Below are 23738 nucleotides of genomic sequence, written 5' to 3'. Positions count from 1 at the left end.
GGATATATATTTTTTTGCTATGTCTTTTTTTACGCTTTTGCCGTGTTTTTTTAAAAGCTATTTTCCCCCCAAATTTGTATTAAATAAACAAAGAAAATTATTTGTATAGCAGCCAGTAAAAGTTGACTTTGGGCAAGCAGTTTTTGCCCGACTAGACAAGTGAAAAAGAACCTAAACGCTGAACCGTGTATGTTAATCTTTTATGAATGAGCTGTGATGTGACATTACAATTAGAAGTAAACAATAGTGTGTCCATTTATGAGGTAAAACAGCAGTGAGATGATCCACAAAACAGGAAGATTGAACCAACGAGCTGCATGTTTTCTGCTCTTCCATTCATCCATTCACGACGTCACCGTCTCAGAAGTTATCACGAAGAAATTCAGTCAGCGACAAACACGATCGGGACCAGGATGATGATTTCACTTCACCCAGTGTTGATTAACCCCTCTCTGCAGTCCGTCCCTATCTGCCATCCAAAGCCTTGTCCCGGGCGATGACCGACTCGTTGAACTTTATCATCAGCGTGGTGCCTTTGTGCCAGTGGGCGGTGACTTTGGCGGGGAATCCGCTGTGCGTGAGGATGGCCTCCACGATGCCGCCGGTGAAGGCAGCGCAGTTCAAGCTGCTGTTCTCCTTGGGCACCGAGATGTACGCGTTGATCAGTGGCTCCTTTTCGATGATGTAGTAAGTCTTGTCGTCGTCGTTGGCCTGCTCCAGCTTGTCCGCCTCCTTCCCAAACAAAGACTTCCAGACATTAACCTAAAAAACAAGGAAATAAAACCGTTAAAGATGCAAAAAGTTTCTCAACTCTTGCAGGCCGGCTACGTTGCACGTGTAACCTACGCAGAGCGGATGCTCCAACACTACGCTTCCACTGTGATTGATGAAACTGGCGACACCGGGCACGAGAGCAGTGCGTAGTGGTCGTATTACAGTGCTGATCGGGCCGCGGTTTTCTGTCCGAGCCCAGCCCGTGTCCGACACAGTTAAAATCTCATTTTTTTCTCATACTACACTGTGTTCCAAATTATTATGCAAAAGATATTTTACACTGATTTTCCTAAATCAGTCCCTCCAGAAAAACGTGATTATGAGATCTCATAATTCAATGCATAATCAGCCAAAGTCTGCATATTTATGCGGGGGGCCGCATTTTTTCAAATACGCCGCACTTTCGCCGCATAAATTCAAATTTCCGCGCAAAATATGCAGGACTTGCATGATTTCATAATCCCCGCATTTTCATTGCAAAAAAGTCACACATATCTTAGCAGAAAGTTGAAAAATGTTGCGTTTACTTCACACAAGAGCAGCCGTTTTCCCCTGTTGCCATGGGAACGTTATGAAGTGACGTTATGAAGTGATGTTATGAAGTGACGTGAACGTCATCGAAAAGCTGCAAACCCCGCGATGAAGCCGTGATGAAACCACAGTTTTTGCAAGTTCCCGCAATTTCATCGCATAAAATTGCATAAATATCCTGCATATTCCATCACATTTTTTAAGAAAACGTGCCGCATAATCAAGGATTTTAGCCCAAAACTATCACAAAAAAACTCCGCATTTTTCTGGAAGGACTGCTAAATAGCCGATGCCAATGATAATATATACTGTGTGTGTATGTATGTATGTATGTATGTATGTATGTATGTATATATATATATATATAAGTCACCAACCGTTAGGGTATAAGTCGAATTTCACTGAACGAACCACCCAATGAAAACGGTAAATTATAATAATATAATAAAAAAATTTTAAAAACTCAAAATGCACTGTTCCAAATTATTCTGCACAACAGAGTTTCAAAACATTTTATAGGTTGTAAAGAACTGAAAATGGTCATTTGCTGAATTTGCAGCATTAGGAGGTCATATTTACTGAAATCCGACTATCTTAACAGGACAGGTTACATGAAGAGATTTGTGGCTGTCAGACCCCCCCCAACTCTCTCTTAACTTTCTTCCTCACTCAACTCAGGGCTGGGGAGATCTTCCAGTACAGGGTTCAGACGTATTTTAACCAATACTTTTCTATGACTTTTCGGCAAATTTCCATGACTATGTATTCCTGAAAATGTCAGTCGACGTTATACAATAAGAATATAAATCTGTGTTAAAGTTTACCCTCAGAGGTTTAACAATAACATGAATGACTTTATATGGTTCATAGTGGGAGTCGTAATATCGCTCCCGAAATATAAGGGTGAGGTTAGGACGACGTGAAATACATTTATTATATATAATATATACATCATATTATGCTGTGTTAAAAAAAAAAAATTCCATGACTTTTCCAAAACGTTCTGGGTCTTGTTATATTTCCAAAACCTTTCCAGGCCTGGAATTTGCATTTTTCAAATTCCATAACTTTTCCAGGTTTCTTCAAAACGTATGAACCGTGTCCAGTAATAATGAGAAGATGTGAGACTCCTCAACTCTAATCAGACATACTTTAATAATCCCAGGGGGAAATTATTTTTGTTACAACTCCAGATATACAAACAACATATTATCTTGACTTTAACATATGTATTAAAAACAAATATACAGTAATAATACATAAAAGATCAAAGATCAAAATGTACAGTATTATAATATATAAAAGATCAAAATGTACAGTATTGTAATATATATATAAAAGATCAAAGATCAAAATGTACAGTATTGTAATATATATATAAAAGATCAAAGATCAAAATGTACAGTATTGTAATAATATATAAAAGATCAAAATGTAGAGTATTGTACATTTTATTTATTTATTTATTTTTTTAAAGGATCTTTTTTGGCATTTCAGACCTTTATTTGTATAGGACAGCTTAGACATGAAAGGGGAGAAAGAGGGGGAATGACATGCAGCAAAGGGCCGCAGACCGGAGTCGAACCAGCGGCCGCTGCGTCGAGGAGTAAACCTCTATATATGGGCGCCTGCTCTACCAGGTGAGCTAACCAGGCGCCCAGTATTGTACATTTTAACGGTACATTTTAGCGGTGTTTAACACTACTTACCTTGATGAAGAGCAGCATGTTGAGCACTTTGGTCTCCCTCTTGCCGTTCTTCTCTCTCAGCACCAGCACGTCCAGCATGCTGGCGCCCACACTCTGGCCCATGTCCGCCAGACGGGTCTGCAGCTCCGACACCGAGTACACGCGGCTCTGACAGTACTGGACCATCTCGGAGAACAGGAGGGCAAAGGCGCTCACGCTGACCTCGGTCTTGGGTCGGGTCAGGGGTCGCTCCAAGATGTTGGATTTCCCTCGAGTGAAGCGCGTGTCCATTTTCTGTCGGAGGATTTAACAGGTTAGTAACTTCTGACACGTGTGCAGATCAATGAGAACTAGTCTAAGATAGTCTAGTCAGTCCTTCCAGAAAAATATGAGTTTTTTTGTGATTGTTTTGGGCTAAAATCCTTGATTATGCGGCACGTTTTCTTAAAAAATGTGATGGAATATGCGGGATATTTACGCAATTTTATGCGATGAAATTGCGGGAACTTGAAAAAACTGCGGTTTCATCGTGGCTTCATCGCGGGGTTTGCAGCTTTTCGATGATGTTCACGTCGCGTAATTACGTCACTTCATAACGTTCCCATGGCAACAGGGGAAAATGGCTGCTCTTGTGTGAAGTAAACGCAACATTTTTCAACTTTCTGCTAAGATATATGTGACTTTTTTGCAATGGAAATGCGGGGATTATGAAATCACGCAAGCCCTGCATATTTTGCGTAGAAATCGGGAATTTATGCGGCGAAAATGTGGCGTATTTGAAAAAATGCGACCCCCGAAATAAATATGTGGAGTTTGGCTGATTATGCATTGAATTATGAGATTGCATAATCATGTTTTTCTGGAGGGAGTGTCTAGTTAGGAAGCTTTGTGTTGAGTATTTTGATGGAATTTAAAACATGATCTCTAGTAGGGCTGTCCTTAGGCCGGCTGCACACTGGCTGCGTGGCGTGATCGTGGCGTGTCAGCTGCGTGGCGTTTTCTATGTCTTTGACCACCAGAAAGGTGTCTGACGCGGCGCTGCTGCTGCTAGCCTTGTTGGATGTTTCTCATAAACATAAACATAAATATATTCTGATCTGATTACAGCAGAGACAACGTCAGCAGGATTGACGGCTAAATAGGCTCCAGAATATTTCCTTCTGTATTGACAGGTGCAATATTAGAAAATCGATAATTATTATTATTCTTTTAAATGACATTTATATCTGAATTCATGTCAAAACCTCGAGACTTTCAAACATCAACATGTCATTTATTTAATATGTATTTGTGTCTAAATGACATATAAACATCTTTTTTGTATTCTATGTTGCCTGGAAACGCTTCCAACACGCTTGCGTGTCGCGTGAAAAATAGGCGTTCGTCCTATTTCTAGCATGCACGCGTTTTCGAGCCGCGCCTGACAAGGGCGTGTCACGCAGGCAGTGTGCACGCTCTAACCTGTTACCATGGGAAGCCGAAATAAAAACAGACACGCCACGCAGCCGTCACGCTCACGCCACGCAGCCGACACGATCACGCCACGCAGCCGCCACGATCACGCCACGCAGCCGTCACAATCACGCCACGCAGCCGCCACGATCACGCCACGCAGCCGACACCATCACGCCACGCAGCCGCCACGATCACGCCACGCAGCCGACACGATCACGCCACGCAGCCGTCACAATCACGCCACGCAGCCGACACGATCACACCACGCAGCCGTCACAATCACGCCACGCAGCCGCCACGATCACGCCACGCAGCCGACACCATCACGCCACGCAGCCGACACCATCACGCCACGCAGCCGACACACTCACGCCACGCAGCCGACACGATCACGCCACGCAGCCGACACGATCACGCCACGCAGCCGACACGATCACGCCACGCAGCCGACACGCTCACGCCACGCAGCCGTCACAATCACGCCACGCAGCCGCCACGCAGCCGTCACGATCACGCCACGCAGCCGACACAATCACGCCACGCAGCCGTCACAATCACGCCACGCAGCCGACACGATCACGCCACGCAGCCGACACCATCCCGCCACCCAGCCGTCACGCTCATGCCACGCAGCCGTCACGCTCACGGCACACAGCCGACACGATCACGCCACGCAGCCGGTGTGAAGCCGGCCTTAGTCGACTAACACTCCTACAATTTCACAACTATTCGATTAATTGATTTAATCAACAGATCTGTAAAACCTAATTATGCAAAAGCCCCACTACTGTATTTAACAAAATGGGACTGTATAGTAAATAAATACAAACATACATTTACCATTCAACTATTTATTCTCTTCACTTATATTTATTTACTGTTTATCTTTAGCGTCAACCCTAACCCTAATAAATATTACAATAAAACACATAAAAAGACGCTAAAAAACATGAACAATATAATTATTTTAGAAAGGAAAAGAAGGCTGTATGGTTTTGTGCAAACATTAATCAGGGGGTGTACAAAAGCTCACTGTCATACTGACAGTTCTCACTATGAATGTATGGATATATATGAATGGATAAATGAATGTTTATCTATGACTGAATGCATGGATGCTTATGGAAGTAGGAATGAGTGTTTGTAAAGCATGTATGGGCGAACAGAAGAATGTAGGAAGGATGGCTTTTTTGCACAAGTATAGAAAATGGTAATTTGCAATTTGCACAGCTCTCTGAGTAGCCCAAATGTTCACTGTACATCTGTCTTTCAGTTGTTTTTGTGTGCTGGTTATGTGTGTCTATTGTAACTCTTGCAGCAATGTCTCCCAGTGTCCAAAACTAATTTCTCCTTAGGGAGACTATGGATTTTCGCATTTATACAAATGGCACACTGTCTAAGCTTATGCATGTTTCTTTCTCCCTGTTTTTTCCTTAATTTCTTTCTCCCTTTTACTTTAACAATGCCCGAGGTCTCCTAAACTAACGTTAAGCCTTGTGTTGTCTTCCGTTGGACCGTGCACTTGTCGACGCTTCTCTCCATTTATTTCAAATGTTTTTGGCTTTTTATTGCCGTTTTACACTTCTTTTAACTACCGTGTATAAACACCACTAACACCAACTCACTACTGGTTTTACACCTTTTGGGATTTCATGGTCACATTAATGTGGTGATCATCTGTTTAGGTACATTAAACCACGTTAAGCCTTTTCCTTACAATAGGCTCTAATGGAGCAGAAACTCTTAACGTCAGATAACGTCCGTAATAATAGGACTTTGGGTTTGATTTTTTGACAGTTTTCAGTGGTTATGAGGAGCAACATGAGAGAGAAATTTGGTAATCATTGATCATTGTTTAGGTACATTAAACCACGTTAAACTTTTCCACGTTAAGCGTTTTAGAATGTCCACAACAAACAGCTGATCACCGCTAGCCGTTAGCTGTTAGCTAGCTAGCTAGCTAGCAAAACACCATAGCTGGTACTTCCTGTTGCGATAAGTGCGTGCGAGCGCTCCCAGCAGCGGAAACACACACGTTTTAAAACCCCACTTGTATATAACGTTACTTATTTCTTTGTAGATAAACCAACCTTGTTAGAGAATATAAAAGCGACTGTGCAGTCGTTATTCTTGTTCTTCCTCCTTAACGTCTCCTCTTCTGTAGTTTTTATTGACGAACTACAAACCAATGTTCAGGGACAATGCGCCACCTACTGTACCGGAAGACAACTTGCGTTTCATAGGATGACGAGGCATGTCCCGCCCTACTCTGCCTTACTCTGCCTCTGATTGGCCAATCTCACTCCATGCCTAAACCTGATTTGATAACCAAGCTAGCCTCAGAGCACACTTGTTTCTATGTCTGCAAAATAATCTGATTTACAGATAATTTTTACAGTATATATAAAAATGTATATATATATGTATATATATATATATATATATATACATATATATATATATATATATATATATATATATATATATATATATATATATAATGTAAAAATAATATATACATATATATATATGCACATATATATAATATAAAAATAATATATACATATATACATATATATATATACATATATATATGTATATATATATATACATATATAATATAAAACGAATATATACATATATATATACATATATATATAAACATTTTCTATATATATATATATATATATATATATATATATATATATATATATACTATAAAAATTATCTGTAAATCAGATTATTTTGCAGACATAGAAACAAGTGTGCTCTGAGGCTAGCTTTTATATTATATATATAATATATAAAAATAATATATAAATATACATATACATTTTATATATGCATATATGTGTATATATATATATATATATATATATATATATATATATATATATATATATATATATATATATATTATTTTGTGGGTGCTTTATTGCAAATTCACAACAGTACAAAAACAATCTGCACAAATATAACAAAAGATTTCACAGCAGATATTGTGACTTGTCACGGCAAGTAAAGTGAGTCAGGCGCCCGTAGGCCCCTCACCTTCGTCTCTCTCTGTCTCTGTTCTCAAACTCTGTTCTCTTTGGGAAACAACACCAACCTTCGAGCTAGCGAGCTACACGCTGAAAATAGCAAGTTTTGGAGAATATTTGGATCGTGCAAAAAGTCAGACCTGCTTGGTTCTTTCAGGGAATGATTGTAGAGATTTATAAAGAATATGTTTAGATCATTTCCTCTCTAACTGGGAGGTTTGGGGACTGATTGGTGGGATTGTTGTGGACGAAGTACACACAGAGATACACTGGTAAGAGCCAATGAGGTGTAACCATGTATCAGCTAATTTAAATAGCTCACGGTACTGTGTTGTGTCAACAGTTAACTTCATTTAATATTGTTTGTGGAGTTTTCTTTTGCGGGGTGCAAATGTTCCACCAGAACCAGTTCCTTTCTGAGACTATTTAGCAGAGCCACCATCGCATAGACAGCGAAAGAAATGGACACAGCCACGCCCTAGACTTCGACGGAGACCAGTGAAGTCTCTTTCCCGGTGATGGCTGAGCGTTACTGAGCAGCCTCCAACTGAGCTTGAAGACGTAGATGTGACGTGAGCAACCTGTCTGAAAGTTGGAAGTCTTCTGGTAGCTGTGCCAAGAGAAATCTCAATCATTCCCAATCTAGCAGACATACCAAAGTATTTCCAATCCATCAAAACGTTGCTGAAATATATTGTTCCGATGCTTTCATGGACTCTCTATGGGCTTCTCCCTTGACTGTTTGCCTCCACGTCCCCCTGATTGCCTGAGAGCTTCTCCTGTACTATACGGTAATTCCTCTACTATGAGACAGTAAGTCTCGTGGTTATGACCCAATCGTTAGCCTATTTTTATAAAAACGTCTGCTACGGAGCCATAACGTGAGCTATAAGGTAATGGAGCCTTTTATACATTGTCGTGTTTTTTTAGAAATAAACAACGGACAAATAGAGTCTTTAAACTCTTCAGATGTAAAGTTATTCTCTGTCAAAGTGACGTCAAAATGAATGGCAGTCAATGGGATGCTAACGGGAGGTGATGGCTTGGTAGCCTTAGAATCTCCCCGTAGGACAACCCAGTCTCACGGCAGTTTGTGTAAATGTCACGTTATTTTTAATCTATTGATTCGTGTAAAAATGTAAAATTATGTATTTCAATGGGAAGCATATTTCGTGATCACAGCACGAATACGGCGTGTGAGGCGTCCTTTCCCCGTTGTGTTTTTCCTAAACCCAACCTCTGAATAGAAGGTTCCCATTTCGTGCTGGCCACCACGAAAAAAAACGAGATAAACGTGTTGTTGTACACAAATCAATAGATTAAAATAACGTGACAGTTACACAAACTGCCGTGAGACCGTGTTGTGTAGCAGGTACGCTTTCAGGATGCTCGCTTACCCCCTTGCACCGTCGCTGCGACCAGAGCTTAGCACCGCCTAAGGCCGGTTACACACTGGATGCGTCACGCGAGCGTGTCAGCCGCGTGGCGTGTCCGTTTATATTTTGGCTCCCATGTGAACAGGTTAGAGCTTACACACTGCCTGCGTGAGACGCGCGTCTCGAGCCACTCCTGCTAGAAATATAACCGACGCCTATTTTTCATGCGAGGCGCGAGCGTGTTGGAAGCGTTTCCAGGCAAAATAGAATAGGAAAATATGTTTATATGTCATTTAGACACAAATGCATATTAATAAATAACATCTTGATGTTTGAAAGTCTCGAGGTTTTGACATCAATGTAGATATAAATGTAATAAAAAATTTCCAAGAAAAGATTTTCAAATATAGCACCTGTCATACAGAACGAGATATTCTGTAACATATTTTTCAGTCAATACTGCCGACGTTGTCTTACTTTAATCAGATCAGTAGCTATATATTTATGTTTAACAACTCTCTCCCCATACGTCGAACAAGCCGATATATAAAGGGGAGGAGAGGCTACAATAACAACGTAGTGTGTGTTCTGAGTGACGGCCAACATCAGAGAGGCTCTATAGGCTCTCTACAGCTACACTAAGTTGTTAGAAACAGACAGCCCACTTACCCATTTGTCAGAGTTTGAATGTGTCGGCGCTACGTCCCGAGATCAGCCCTCCCTGTACCTAGCAGCAGGAGCAGCGCCGCGTCATCACGCTTCTGGTGGTAGGACACAGAAACATCCACGCAGCCGCCACGCTTCTGAGACGCAACAGAAACGCCACGCTCGCGCGACGCATCCAGTGTGTAACCGGCCTAAGACGACTGTGATTGGTTTAAAGAAATGCAAACAACCCAGAGCGTTTGTTTCTCCTATCCCAGAATGCATCTGTGTTGTAGCCAGACCTTAGTCTGCAGCACTGTGGACATAGAGCTGCCCGTGAGAGTTAGTAGTTAACACCTGTGCATTTTAGTCTCGGGAACATTACCTTATCTGTCTTGATTCATATCTTTGACCTTTGTTATTTGCATCCCACACCTTCTGCAATGTATTTTCCACTTCACCCGTACAGACTACATTCACTTCCTGTTATTGTCATCAGATCACTGCTGTAAGCACGTATCTGTGTCTCTTTGGTCTTAACAGTTAATGCACCTCTTCAAAAATCAGAGTGCAGATCAGTGACAGACTGGGATCAAAAAACGGCCATGGCATTTGCAGCACAGTGGCCCATAAGGGTCCATAGGGGGGCGGCCCTTCTTGCATTTGCCCAAATTCCAGCTGGCCAGTCCGTCACTGATGCAGATATATTTCTGTCACTGCTAACCAGAACACACACGTGATTCATGCTTCGGGAACTTCCTCAGTTTTCTGAATATCAGTGAGAACGTACATGTATTGCCTCAGAGAGGACTGCCAATGATTTGTACAGGCGTGTAAGAGTTTGCTATACTGGCTTACATTAACTCCCAGGAGGTTTATTTCCCAAGCACCTGCTACATTTAGGAAAAAGAGCTGACTGAGATTTACAGAAGTTGAGAATTTCTCGAAAATGTCCGTGTCCGTCACATCGACACAGAGTGTGTTAACCCTGGGGCGGTGAGGACAAATGACTTTACACTGACCACACAACGCAGGTGGCAGTTTCCCACATTGCTCAGCGGGCCACGCCAACCACAGATTGAACGCAGGCGTATCTACAGTGTGTCCACAACAGTTGCATAACCACCCACTTACTCAGCATGTGAACTTGTATAAAACAGGGAGAGCTACAACATGGTAGCAGACATTTGGAGCTTGGAGCTGAAGGTTTTCACGGCTCAGGATGGAAACAGGCGGCTGGAAACGGACGCTGGCTCTGGTTATGGTGTTGGTCGGCACATATGCAGAAGGTAATGACATTTGTCTTTGTCTTTACCAGTTTTGTTAGATGCATTGAATCAGTGGTGTGGTCTAATGTATTGTAGTGACTATACTGTGTACTGTATATGTAAGGGCCTATATATATGACAACTTAATTTACTGCATTCTGATACACTTTTATGCAAGAATTTACGGTGGAAATTCCTTTATTTAGCCAATGTGAAGAAGAAAAACACAGATGACAATTCAAAATATGTCAAAAATATAATGCAAAGTGTGTTGTTGCGTGTCATTGGGCATTTTTAAGTGGGTATATGGAAATCCTGGAGCTTTCTTAGTGGGTATACTGCATATATACTGCGTATCACGTTGACTACACCACTGCATTGAATGTATTTGCAGTAAATGTGTTCAGGTTTTTTGACAGCAACTGTATTGACTTCAGTACATTTATGTTTCTTGACACATCTTCAGCTGAGATTCTTTATTGTGGGACTACTTGGCAAATTTTTGGGGCAAAAAAAAAACTTGGGGAATAGCTGATCCTGCTTTTTGATTTCAAAAGTTGAAAAATTAGAAAGCTCATTTTAATCGATTCTTGATCTGAAATTGAAATTGTGCAACACAGTCTCACGGCAGTTCATGAAATGGTCACATAATTTAATCTATTTGATTTGTGTACACAAACACGTTTATCTCGTTTTTTTTGTGATGGTCAGCACGTTTTTTTTATAATACCAACAATTGCAACCCATCCACCCCCCCCGACCAACCTCCCTATGCGGATTTTCCAAGGGGGTAAGCCTCTCCTCAGACCGCGAACCTCCTATGGCGCCATTTTGATGCTACAAAGCGATCACCCCCCGTTAGCATCCCATTGACTGCCATTCATTTTGACGTCACTTTGACAGAGAATAACTTTACATCTGAAGAGTTTAAAGACTCTATTTGTCCATTGTTTATTTCTAAAGAAACACGACAATGTATAAAAGGCTCCATTACCTTGTACCTCACGTTATGGCTCCGTAGCAGACGTTTTTATAAAAATAGGCTAACGATTGGGTCATAACCACGAGACTTACTGTCTCATAGTAGAGGAATTACCGTATAGTTCAGGAGAAGCTCTCAGGCAGTTTGGACTTCCATTAGCTGTTTAAGTTTAATTACTAATGTTAACTAGCATTTTAGTGATCAATAATTAGCCTGTGTCTATGTTATCTCCTTACATATACCTACGCTCTCCGTCTCTGCTAGATTGGGAATGATTGAGATTTCTCTTGGCACAGCTACCAGAAGACTTCCAACTTTCAGACACGTTGCTCACGTCACATCTACGTCTTCAAGCTCAGTTGGAGGCTGCTCAGTAACGCTCAGCGCTCACCGGAAAAGTGCTTCTAACGGCCTTCACTGGTCTCCGTCCAGAGCAATGGGATCTGTTGGTCCATTCTTATATACAGTCTATGGGATTTTCAGGCTTTCATACGACTCTCTACCGTAGTTGCTCTCAGTGCTAGGTCATCTTCTCATTCCGTGCTGTGATCACGAAAGATGCTTCCCATTAAAATACATTAGTTCAAACGAATCAAATAGATTAAATTACGTGACCATTTCACGAACTGCCGTGAGACTGGGTTGAATTGTGACACCCCTAGTAGTAACTATTTTTTTCTATTTTGGGTTGTCCTCGACTAAACAAAGTGGACTACTAACACTCTTATGATTTTGTCCGCTAATTGATTGGTTGATTTAATCGACAGATCTGTGAAGTTTTTTAGGTTTTTTTTAAGATAATTGGGCTTTTACAGCCTTTAAATGATAGGATAGCTTAAAGACAGGAAAGGGGAGCGAGAGGGGGGACCACATGCAGAAAGGGCCGCGGGTCGGATTTGAACCCGGGCCACTGGATAGGACTCTGCCTACATGGGGCGCACACACTGGGTGAGCTAGAAGCTAGAAAAAATAACTAATGGACAACAGAAATCAAAGTCGACTAAGACCAAAATGACCGATTAGTCGACTAAGAGGGGGTAGTCTCGCTTTGCCAGACCTTCCTCCACAGCGTTGTGAAAGAAGGTCTGTCTAGTCCACACAGCATTCTGGGATGGGAGAAAATTGTGCTCTGGTTGATTGGCATTTCTTTAAACCAATCATAATCATCTTGGGCGGAGCTAAGCTCCGGACGGAGCCACGGTGCCTCTGCTAAATAGTCTCAGGAAGGAACTTGTTTTGGTGGAACATGTGTACATTCAAAAGTAGTTTTAGTCGTGCAACAGAGAACTCAGATTGGACAGATAGTCTAGCTAGCTGTCTGGATTTACCCTGCAGAGATCTGAGGAGTAGTTAACCATAGTCCTCACGACTAAAATTACTTTTGAACGTACACATGTTCCACCAAAACAAGTTCCTTCCCGAGGCTATTTAGCAGAGGCACCGTGGCTCCGTCCGGAGCTTAGCCCCACCCACGATGATTGTGATTGGTTTAAAGAAATGCCGATAAACCAGTGGCTAGGTAAGACCACATGCTCAGTAGCTAGGTAAGGACTACATGAGCTAGCTAGCTGTTTCTCCAACTTCAGTAGTACAAGGCAGGATTAGCCGGGAGACTTCTTCTAAACGAGGGCGTACTTCCAACTTTGTGTGGAATACCTGCAGATCAGGGACATGGAAGTAGTTCTTTTGTAGATTAGGGTGAACTAGTGTGTGTTGTAGCAATGTTTTGCCATACAGAACGAGCTAGCATGCTAACGGTTAGCCCCCTAGCCCCCTCGTCTCAGCTAGTGACGTAGAAAGCTGTGCAGATTTTGACCAGCTCACCCAGAGACTGAAGGCAGGACACATTCAGAAACCGTATCTCACTCTAAACAGCATGGATGGTTTTTTTCAAAGTTTGTATGTGTGTGGAAGCACCAGAGACACAAAATAACACCCCAAATCCCAGAAAAAGTGATTTTTTTCATAATATGGGCACTTTAAGGCTGAAGTTGTGTTGGGCTGAAGAGATGTTTTTTCTTCTGAATGACGAGGACATTCATGTGTTTCCTGTTCTCGTCTCCAGCTTTATTTTCCAGACACATGGATGACTTCATCGAGGCAGTGAAGCAGGTGGAAGACGGGTCACCGGGGTCAGAGCCGCTTGCCGTGTTGAGGATGCTCCGCCAGGTGGCCGGCGTCGACGATGCATTCATTCGGCACTTCCTCGGTAACCCCGATTCGGGCCGTCCTGAAATGAGCCCGAGCCTCTCTGCTTACATCAGCAAGGCTGTGCCTCACAGAGTGACTGAAAGTTCGGAAGAGGAAGGTGTGGTTCTGACTTCAGATGGCACCACTGTCGCCCTGGCACCGCTCCTTCTGGGCATCGAGGCGGGCTTGCAGCCCAAGACTGCAGGCCGTGTGCGTAGCCTGTACCAGCTCACTCTTGCCAAAGATCTGGAAAGCGCTGCTGTCACCCAGCGTCTGGGACCAGACGGCTGCTGGGACAACGTCACCTCCCCGCAGGTCTTCACCCTCCTGGAGAGCCCGTCTGTTCTCACCACCGCTCAGGTCTACGGCGGCATGGATGGCGTTCTTCTAGGCATGGAGGTCTCTGCCCAATCCCAACGGCCCATGAAGCTCAGCAGCCTGCTGACAGAGTACTACAGCCGCAAGCTGGGGAGCGAAGGACTGGACGGCGCCCCACCAATCATCAGCAGGCGTCGCAGGGAGAACTTTAAAGGGCTGCTCGTTCCTCAAATACTGGAGAGACAGCTTGTGAAATCCGTGGAGCTGCAGCGGAGCCTGGAGGGACGCCCGAAGATGGCCGTGAAGACGAAGAAGCAGCTGAGGGCTGTGGTGAAAGAGAGAATCAAAGAGTTTGTCCATAAGTACATGGGTGAGCACCAGACCCAACCACAGGGGAAGTGAAAGAATTGTCTTGATTATTATCCATTTACAATAGTCTCTCATTTGAAGACATGTGAGGACGTCATCTTGGGCTTTGGGAAACACTTAGGCCGGCTTCACACTGGCTGCGTGGCGTGAGCGTGGCGTGAGCGTGGCGTGAGCGTGTCAGGCGCGGCCCGAGCCGTGCCGAAAACGCGTGCATGCTAGAAATAGAACCGACGCCTATTTTTCACACAACACACAAGTGTGTTGGAAGCGTTTCCAGGCAACATAGAATACAAAAAGATGTTTATATGTCATTTTGACACAAATACATATTAATAAATGACATGTTGATGTTTGAAAGTCTCTGTTATGGGTGGTGTGTATTTTATTTTTGTAGTCCGTGTCTGTTCTGTATTTTGCTTGTTTCCTGTTTTACTTTGATAATCTGTTCTGTCTTGTCTTGTTTAGCTTTACTTTGTGTTTTCCCGCCTGTGTGATTACCTGATGTTTTCCACCTGTTTCCCAGCCCTTGTGTCACCTGCCTCTTGTTTCCTCGTTACCCTGTGTATTTAGTCTTTGTCTTCCCCTTGTCTTTTGTCAGATCATTTTGTGTCCTGGTGCTGTCAGTTTGTATGTATGTTAGTGTTTGTGTCTGTGTCTGGTTTTGTTCCTGTCAGCTCGTCGTTTAGCCTGTTCTGTTGTTTTCTGCCTGCTCCATTTTTGGACCGCCTTTGGTTTGCTCCTGTTTTTTGTGTTTAATAAATCCTCGTGCTCATACTCCTTCGCCTGCTCTCTGCATTTGGGTCCACCATCCTCACTTCACACGACAGTCTCGAGGTTTTGACATTAGTAAGTAAGTAAGTAAGTAAGTAAAGTTTATTTCTATAGCACATTCAAAAACAGCTCGCGCTGACCAAAGTGCTGTACATAGCGCATTAGCCACAGGGTCATAAAATAAAATAAAATACACTTACAAATCAGTGATTTAGGCTAAAACGACATCAAAAGACAAACACTTAATTACAAACATAGCAGGATAAGACAATTAAGATGCCGGGAAGGCCAATGTAAAAAGGTGAGTTTTGAGCCTGACATTAATGTAGATATAAATGTAATTTAAAAAAATAATAATAAATACTTATCGATTTTCAAACAATTCACCTGTCAATACAGAAGGAAATATTCCGTAGCCTATTTTGCCGCCAATACTGCCCACGGCTGACGTTGTCTCTGCTGTAATCAGATCAGTATATATTTATGTTTATGTTCATGGGAAACATCCATGTGTCCAGACAAGGCTAGCAGCAGCAGCGCCGCCTCAGACACCTTTCTGGTGTGTAAAGACATAGAAAACGCCACGCAGCTGCCAGGCAACGGACACGCCACGCTCACGCCACGCAGCCAGTGTGTGGCCGGCCTTAGCCTCGCTTTGTCAGGACTTCCTGCACAGCGCTGTGGAGGAAGGTCTGGCTACACCACAGATGCATTCTGGAATAGGAGGAAAAAAACGCTCTGGGATTGTTTGCATTTCTTTAAATCAATCATATTCGTCTTGGACTATCTGTCCAATCTGAGTTTTCTGTTGCACGACTAAAACAAATTTTTAACGTACACGTTGCACCAAAACAAGTTCCTTCCTGAGACTATTTAGCAGAGGCACCGTGGCTCCGTCCGGAGCTTAGCCCCACTAATGATGATTGTGATTGGTTTACAGAAATGCCGATGAACCAGAGCAGGTTGTTCTCCCATCCAGGAATGCTGTGTGGACTAGTCAGACCTTCCTCTGCAGCGTCTGGCAATGCGAAACTAAACATTATGAATGTGTTTCAGATTGCCCCCCCATCATCCCTCGCTGTATGTGGGGTGCAGAGCCGTACAGAGGAACCCCCACCAACCTGTCCCTCCCTCTCTCCTTCATGTACATCCACCACACTCACACGCCGGGCCAGCCCTGTCTCACCTTCCAGCAGTGTTCGGCAGACATGCGCTCCATGCAGCGCTTCCACCAGGACGACAGAGGCTGGGACGACATCGGATACAGGTACGAGCAGCCAGGGTTTAGGTCTCGGGTTAAATAAATTCAATTCAGTTTGATTTATATTATCAAATCATAACAAGAGTTATCTCAGGACACTTTACATATAGAGTAGGTCTAGACCAGGGTCACCAACCTTTTAGAAGCTGAGAGCTACTTCATGGGTACTGAGTCATAGGAAGGGCTACCAGTTTGATACACTCTTCTGAAATAACAAATTTGCTCAGTTTGCCTTTAGTTATATATGATTATTAATGATTAATGATACTCATCTATGTGAAGACACTGATCACATTAATGATTTCTCATTATCAATAATTATCAACAATGACTTAACAAGGTGGGAAACAGATATCAATATTCAATTTTCATTTTTAGAACAGGCCTGAGGGCTACTCATGTGGTCCTTGGGGGCTACCTGGTGCCCGCGAGCACCGTGTTGGTGACCCCTGGTCTAGACTAACCTGACTCCCCCATGCCGAGCAAATGCCAAGCAATCCATCTGGGAACTTTTCGTTGGAGAACTTTTGGGAAGGGGCGAAAATCCTGGTTAGCTGATTGGATAAACCATCTGTCTATCACCACCTATGTTGGTGATAGACGGGCCAAATCAACCAATCAGATCAACGATATATCAAACTCTTGCTGAAACCAGTCAGGAGAAGAGCAAAAACATCTTTTCCTCTGAGAAAAGCCTCCAGTGCCGTGTTTTGCTCTTCTTTCAATGAAGGAATACTTTCTAATTTGGATAAAACTTGCGCGATAGCTACGCTCATCTCATCCGTGGAAGCCGCCACGTTGTTTAGACTGAACAGTTGCTTCTCGTTGCGTCACACCTAAACCCGCCTCAAAACCAACGCTGATTGGTCGGTCGTTTAGCGAACGGCTCCAAATGTTCTGTCTCAAGATGCCAGACTGATCTGAGAGTGGAAAACTAGAGCTCGCGAGATCAGGATGGTCTCACGAGGCTAGGTCTAGACCACACTCTATAGTTTACAAAGACCCAACAATTCCAGTAATTCCCCCAAGAGCAAGCATTACGTGCGACAGTGGCGCTGTAGGCTACATACGTGGAATTTAGCATCAAACTTACAAACAAGGTTATTATGGGTTTTTACTTTTCAATCAGTTTTTATTTCATTTTAGTTTAGTTTGAGTTAGTCTGTATCCATGACATTTCATTTACGGGACCACCCATGGTGCTGCCCAAATGGGTGGTGATGGAGCAGTGGATATGACCCATGCCTTTGGTGTGGAAGACCTGGGTTAGATTCCCACTGCGATACATCAACCAATGGCCCAATCCCACTCACAGACTCACGGACTTTGGTGCTCGCGAAATTCGTAAGGGCTTAGGGTTGTCCCAATGTTGCATTGAAGGGCATGAGAGTTTGAGTATACACTTACCGAGCCCTTTCTGTGAGTCTGCATCGATGCAGACTTCACCAAAGGGAATTACCCACAGTTCAAAGCGTTGTGATGTTTACCGCGGAGACCGTAGGGAAATCTGGAAATTACAAATGTAAACAACAGCACGACACACGACCACGGAGCACAGACCAGCCTGTCGTCCAGCTCGTAAAACAAGAGGTTGAAAACGTGGAATCAGGCAGCCGTCTCCTGGGCCTTGGCCGCGTGGAAAGCTACAAACTTAAAATGAAAATTCCCAAACCGGCAAGTGTCAGCAACATCTTTGTTATTAATCGCCAAGGTAACATGTGATCTTGTGAAGTGCTGTCCCAGTCCCATTTCTACCTATCTGAGCCCATGTGGCCTCACACACTCACTCACTCAGCACCTGGGATCAGTTAAGTCCTCAGTCCTCAGGGCTCACTTTGGGATTGGGCCAATGTGCCCCTGAGCAAGACACTTAACCCCTGGTTGCTCCAGAGGTGTGCAACCTCTGATATATAGCAATTGTAAGTCGCTTTGGATAAAAGCGTCAGCTAAATGACATGTAAAAATTCTGCCGGGTGTCCCTAATTTCGGCCGGATGTCCGTCCCCTTCCTCTTTCTTTGTGTTGGCGTTCTAAACTGTGGTGGATTTCTGAGGACTATGGTTAACTGCTCCTCAGATCTCTGCAGGGTAAATCCATAGACTGTATATAGAATGGACCAACAGATCCCGTGTCTCTGGACGGAGACCAGTGAAGGACATTAGAAGTCTCTTTCCCGGTGATGGCTGAGCGTTACTGAGCAGCCTCCAACTGAGCTTGAAGACGTAGATGTGACGTGAGCAACCTGCCTGAAAGTTGGAAGTCTTCTGGTAGCTGTGCCAAGAGAAATCTCAATCATTCCCAATCTAGCAGAGACGGAGAGCGTAGGTATATGTAAGGAGATAACATAGACACAGGCTAATTATTGATCACTAAAATGATAGTTAACATTAGTAATTAAACTTAAACAGCTAATGGAAGTCCAAACTGCCTGAGAGCTTCTCCTGTACTATACGGTAATTCCTCTACTATGAGACAGTAAGTCTCGTGGTTATGACCCAATCGTTAGCCTATTTTTATAAAAACGTCTGCTACGGAGCCATAACGTGAGCTACAAGGTAATGGAGCCTTTTATACATTGTCGTGTTTCTTTAGAAATAAACAATGGACAAATAGAGTCTTTAAACTCTTCAGATGTAAAGTTATTCTCTGTCAAAGTGACGTCAAAATGAATGGTAGTCAATGGGATGCTAACGGGAGCTGATGGCTTGGTAGCATCAAAATGGCGCCATAGGAGCTACGCGTTGTGAGGAGAAGCTGACCCCCTTGGGTAAATCCAGATAGCTAGCTAGACTATCTGTCCAATCTGAGTTTTGTGTTGCACGACTAAAGGCCGTTACACACCGACCAGACGGCCGACCGTCGGCAGTAAAGCCAGTGTGACTGATCAGTCTCCCCGAGTTGGTCCAAAAAGTTCCTCAGAACACCGAAGAGACGAGACGTAATACGTCTCCATAACAGCAGGCGGCGCTAATCTGTATTGTCGCCCAAAAATGAAAACCGGCAGCTGATTGGATGAACACGCACTTGGGTCTGGCTGCTGCTTCCAGATTTTGGATTTTTCAACCGGCCATTAATGGCGACTCGTTCAGAATACGATCTCATATTGGACTAAAATAGTTCACCGAAACGTGTTTCTGAAAACAGTTGAAGAGAGAAATAGGCCGTGCAGTTGCTGAATCTGTCTTCATTTCAGATCAACAAAGGTCAGTTTAAAAGATTTTAAAGATTTTAATAGTCCCGACTGCCCTGTCTCCGACTGAACATGTCAGGTCGGCCAAAATGAAGGCCGACGGCTGCTCCAACGGACGACGGCACGAACACACCGAACAGACTTGAGTCGTAATGCAGTGACGTAGAAAGCCGTGCAGATTTTGACCAGCTCACCCAGAGACTGAAGGCAGGACACTTTCAGAAACTGTATCTCACTCTAAACACCATGGATGGATTTTATCAAAGTTTGTATGCGTTTGGAAGCACCAGAGACACAAAATAACTCCCCACATCCTAGAAAAGTGATTTTTTTCATAATATGGGCACTTTAAAGCCTGTTGGACTCGGGCCGGGCTCGGTCAGAAAAATGCGGCCCGATCCGGACTCTAGTGTGGACTAGCCAGACCTTCCTCCGCAGAGCTGTGGAGATAGTTCACTATAATAACCCTGCCTACAAATGTCTTACTGTACGTACACACCGCCGCCGACTTGATCTTCTAAAGACACAGGAAGTCATTCATTTTCAATGGAAGCTGCTTCTCTCAGCTGCAAGGAGCGGAAAATATGTCGGCGTCACGTTTTGAGCGACCAGAGCGTCAATCAGAAAGTTGAAAGTAGGTCAACTTTATGGTAATGAGCTAACACGCGGTTCAGCGGCAAGCAGCGGCAACCAATCAGAATATAGACATCCTTCACGCTGCTTCAGAGCGGCCAAAGCCTCAAACAGCTTCCCCGGACTTTCTGACAAGCGTCCTTGACCGGGCGGCCAGAGCTTCTTTGCAGCTCAAGTCGGCGGTGGTGTGTACGTACAGTAAGATGACTCTGTATTCCCGTAGCTTCGTCGCCGGCTCTGACGGGAACATCTACGAGGGCCGTGGCTGGCTGTGGCGAGGCGCCCACACACTCGGACACAACTCCATAGGCTACGGGGTTTCCTTCATCGGAGACTACGCCTCCACTCTGCCCTCCCAGCATGCCATGGGGCTGGTGAGAGATCAGCTGGCGTCCTGCGCCATCGGGGGCGGGCGGCTGGTAGCCACCTTCACCCTGCAGGGGCACAGACAGGTGGTGAACACTTCCTGTCCCGGGGACGCTCTCTACAACGAGATCAGAGGCTGGGGACACTATGGAGTACGTACACCTCTCTAATACATCAGGACATCTGTGTGTGTGTGTGTGTGCTTGTGTTTGTGTGTGTGTGTGTGTGTGTGTGTGTCTGGTGTGTGTGTGTGTGTGTGTGTGCGTGTGTGCTTGTGTTTGTGTGTGTCTGGTGTGTGTGTGTGCATGTCGGTGTGTGTGTGCGCGTGTGTTTGTGTGTGTGTGTCTGTGCGTGTGTTTGTGTCTGTGTGTGTGTGTGCTTGTTTTACTATATTCGTGGGGTCCAAAAACCGGGGAGTCCAGTATACTTGTGGGGTCCCGACAGCTTTGTGGGGCCAAAATGCTGGACCCCACAAGTTTAAAGGTCTGTTTGAGGGTTAAGACTTGGTTTTAGGATTAGGGTTAGAATTAGGTTATGGTTAGGGTGAGGGTAAGGGTTAAGGTTAGGCATTTAGTGGTGATGGTTAAGGTTAGGGTAAGGGGCTAGGGAATGCATTATGTCAATGACGGGTCCCCACAAAGATAGTGAAACAAACATTTGTTGTGTGTTTGTCTGTGTGTGTGTGTGTGTGTGTGTGTGTCTGTGTGTGTGTGTTTGTCTGTGTGTTTGTGTGTGTGTTTGTGTGTGTCTATGTGTGTGCGTGTGCTTGTGTGTGTGTCTCTCTGTGTGTGTGTGTGCGTGTGTGTGTGTGTGTGTTTGTGTGTGTGCGTGTGTCTCTGTGTGTGTGTGTGTGTGTGTGTGTCTCTCTCTCTGTGTCTGTGTGTGTGTCTCTCTGTATGTGTGTGTGTGTGTGTCTCTCTCTCTGTATGTGTGTGTGTGTGTATTTGTGTCTTTGAAATACATCTTGTGAACCGTTCATTCTCATTGGTTTCCTGAGTACCCAATCAACTTGGGCTTTGGATTTTGAAGCAGTTAGGACAGCGTTGGATATTGGACATTAATAAACTGTGAATTAAACTAAGCGACCGAGCAATAACCGGTTGAGAATTTTTTTTTTGCAATTACTTCCGTGTCTACCCTTCACAATAAAAGCCCAGCTTACATTCACTATATATATATATATATATATATATATATATATATATATATAAATTTAATAAAAAAGCAGTTCTACCCTTCATTATTTTACTGAATATACTGTACTTTTACATTGATGTATTACTTTGTAAAATACCTTAATGCTTCTTCCACCACTGCATAACTGTTTCACTTTTTTTCCTAATCTGAATTCATTTTGATCCCCTATTTTTTTAATTCTTTTTAGGAGGTAAAGAAATGAAAACGATCTGCTTGACAAGAGGAAGAGAGCCTTCAATAAACCAGAAGCACAATCAGTATTTGTCTCATTCATATGTTCTGATTGTTGCCACTTTCTTGTGAACACCGACACACTGTTGCATGAAATCTTGTGTGATTCCTGTGAAATGCAGATATTGGAGAGAATGATCATGTTTGTATCGTTATTCTCGTTTTCATTCAAAAATATTAAAATTTACAAAATGAAAATGAGGATAGTGTGATTTCTGCGAGGATCTGTACCAAACAAAGATGTTTTCTGTTGTCTGTAGGATAGGATTTGGAGTTTGACACATATTTACATATTTACAAATATATCCTCCGATTTGGATATTGCACTAGTCCGTATTGCGATTTGGATAAAATTGCGATTAATTGTGCAGCCCTATCTGAAATGTAGTGTAGTAAAAAGTACAATATTTGTCTCTGAAATGTAGCGGAGTAGAAGTAGAAAGTGGCATGAAAAGATAAGACTCAAGTAAAGTACAAGTACCTCAACATTTGTCCTGTACAGTCAGAGGCGTTGGACTTCGGGGAAAAAGGGGACTGAGTATTCCGGGCCCTCATGTGAGGAGGGCCCATAGAAAATGCCTTTCTACAGGGCCCAGAATTTGGTGCTACACCCCTGAGTACAGTAATGGAGTAAATGTACTTATACATTCCACCACTGCTGTGGTATTACTACTTTTAAGGGACTAAACACTGATAGATGCATAAACACACTGTGACGTGCTCGATAACTAGTACTGCAGTTACCAAATGTAAAGTTACTTTGTGAGTCGAAATAAGTGCGTTAGTGATGCGGTCAACAGAAAGTGTGTCGCTCCCAGGCTCACCCCCCCTCTCTGTCAAAGCCCCAAAAAAACAACAGGTGAACAGGTACACAAACAGATATAATGTCATCACCTCCGCTCAAGCCACGATGAACACGCCCACCACCTACAATATAATGATCAATGAATAATATAAAATGAGACCATAAACAACATACAGTACGTAGCTCCTACACAGGTGGTGATGGTGTGGTGGATATGACACATGCCTTTGGTGTGGGAGACCTGGGTTCAATTCCCACTGAGATACATCAACCAATGTGTCCCTGAGCAAGGCACTTAACCCCAGTGGTGTAGTCTTTGTGATACGCAGGTATACCCACTAAGAAAGCTCCGGGATTTTCATATGCCCACTTAAAAATGCCCAATGCCACACAACAACATACTTTCCATTATATTTTAAATTTGCATCTGTTTTCGCTCTTCACATAGGCTAAATAAAGGGATTTCCACCGTAAATTGGTGCATAAAAGAGTATCAGAATACAGGAAATGAAGTCGTTTATGACCAAAACTTCCCTGGGGGAGGACACCCAGATCCCCCACTATGATATGCCCCCCCCCCCTCACCCAAAGGCAGATTCTGGCCAATATATACAGTACAGCATACCCACTACAATACATTAGACTACA

At 43.5% G+C, this 23738-nt stretch overlaps 2 protein-coding genes across 2 annotated transcripts; one reads left to right on the top strand and one right to left on the bottom strand.

The window, feature by feature from the left end:
* Positions 1-175: 175 nt before the first annotated feature.
* Positions 176-6669, bottom strand: trappc5 (trafficking protein particle complex 5). The gene is made up of 3 exons (XM_031295157.2): positions 6539-6669; positions 3015-3287; positions 176-762 (listed from the first exon to the last, which is right to left on the bottom strand). The coding sequence occupies exons 2-3, from the start codon at positions 3282-3284 to the stop codon at positions 466-468; spliced, it is 567 nt and encodes a 188-aa protein (XP_031151017.1). The 5' UTR covers positions 3285-3287; positions 6539-6669; the 3' UTR covers positions 176-465.
* Positions 6670-10257: 3588 nt separating this feature from the next.
* pglyrp6 (peptidoglycan recognition protein 6) lies at positions 10258-22483 on the top strand. Its single transcript, XM_031295144.2, has 5 exons — positions 10258-10799; positions 13826-14638; positions 16465-16675; positions 20715-21009; positions 22242-22483. The coding sequence occupies exons 1-5, from the start codon at positions 10733-10735 to the stop codon at positions 22254-22256; spliced, it is 1401 nt and encodes a 466-aa protein (XP_031151004.1). The 5' UTR covers positions 10258-10732; the 3' UTR covers positions 22257-22483.
* Positions 22484-23738: the final 1255 nt, after the last annotated feature.

Source organism: Sander lucioperca, chromosome 21 (assembly GCF_008315115.2).
Source record: "Sander lucioperca isolate FBNREF2018 chromosome 21, SLUC_FBN_1.2, whole genome shotgun sequence".
NCBI classification, from domain to species: Eukaryota; Metazoa; Chordata; class Actinopteri; order Perciformes; family Percidae; genus Sander; species Sander lucioperca.
The sequence above is the reverse complement of the archived record's forward strand: the minus strand, read 5'-3'. Positions and strand labels throughout refer to the sequence as shown.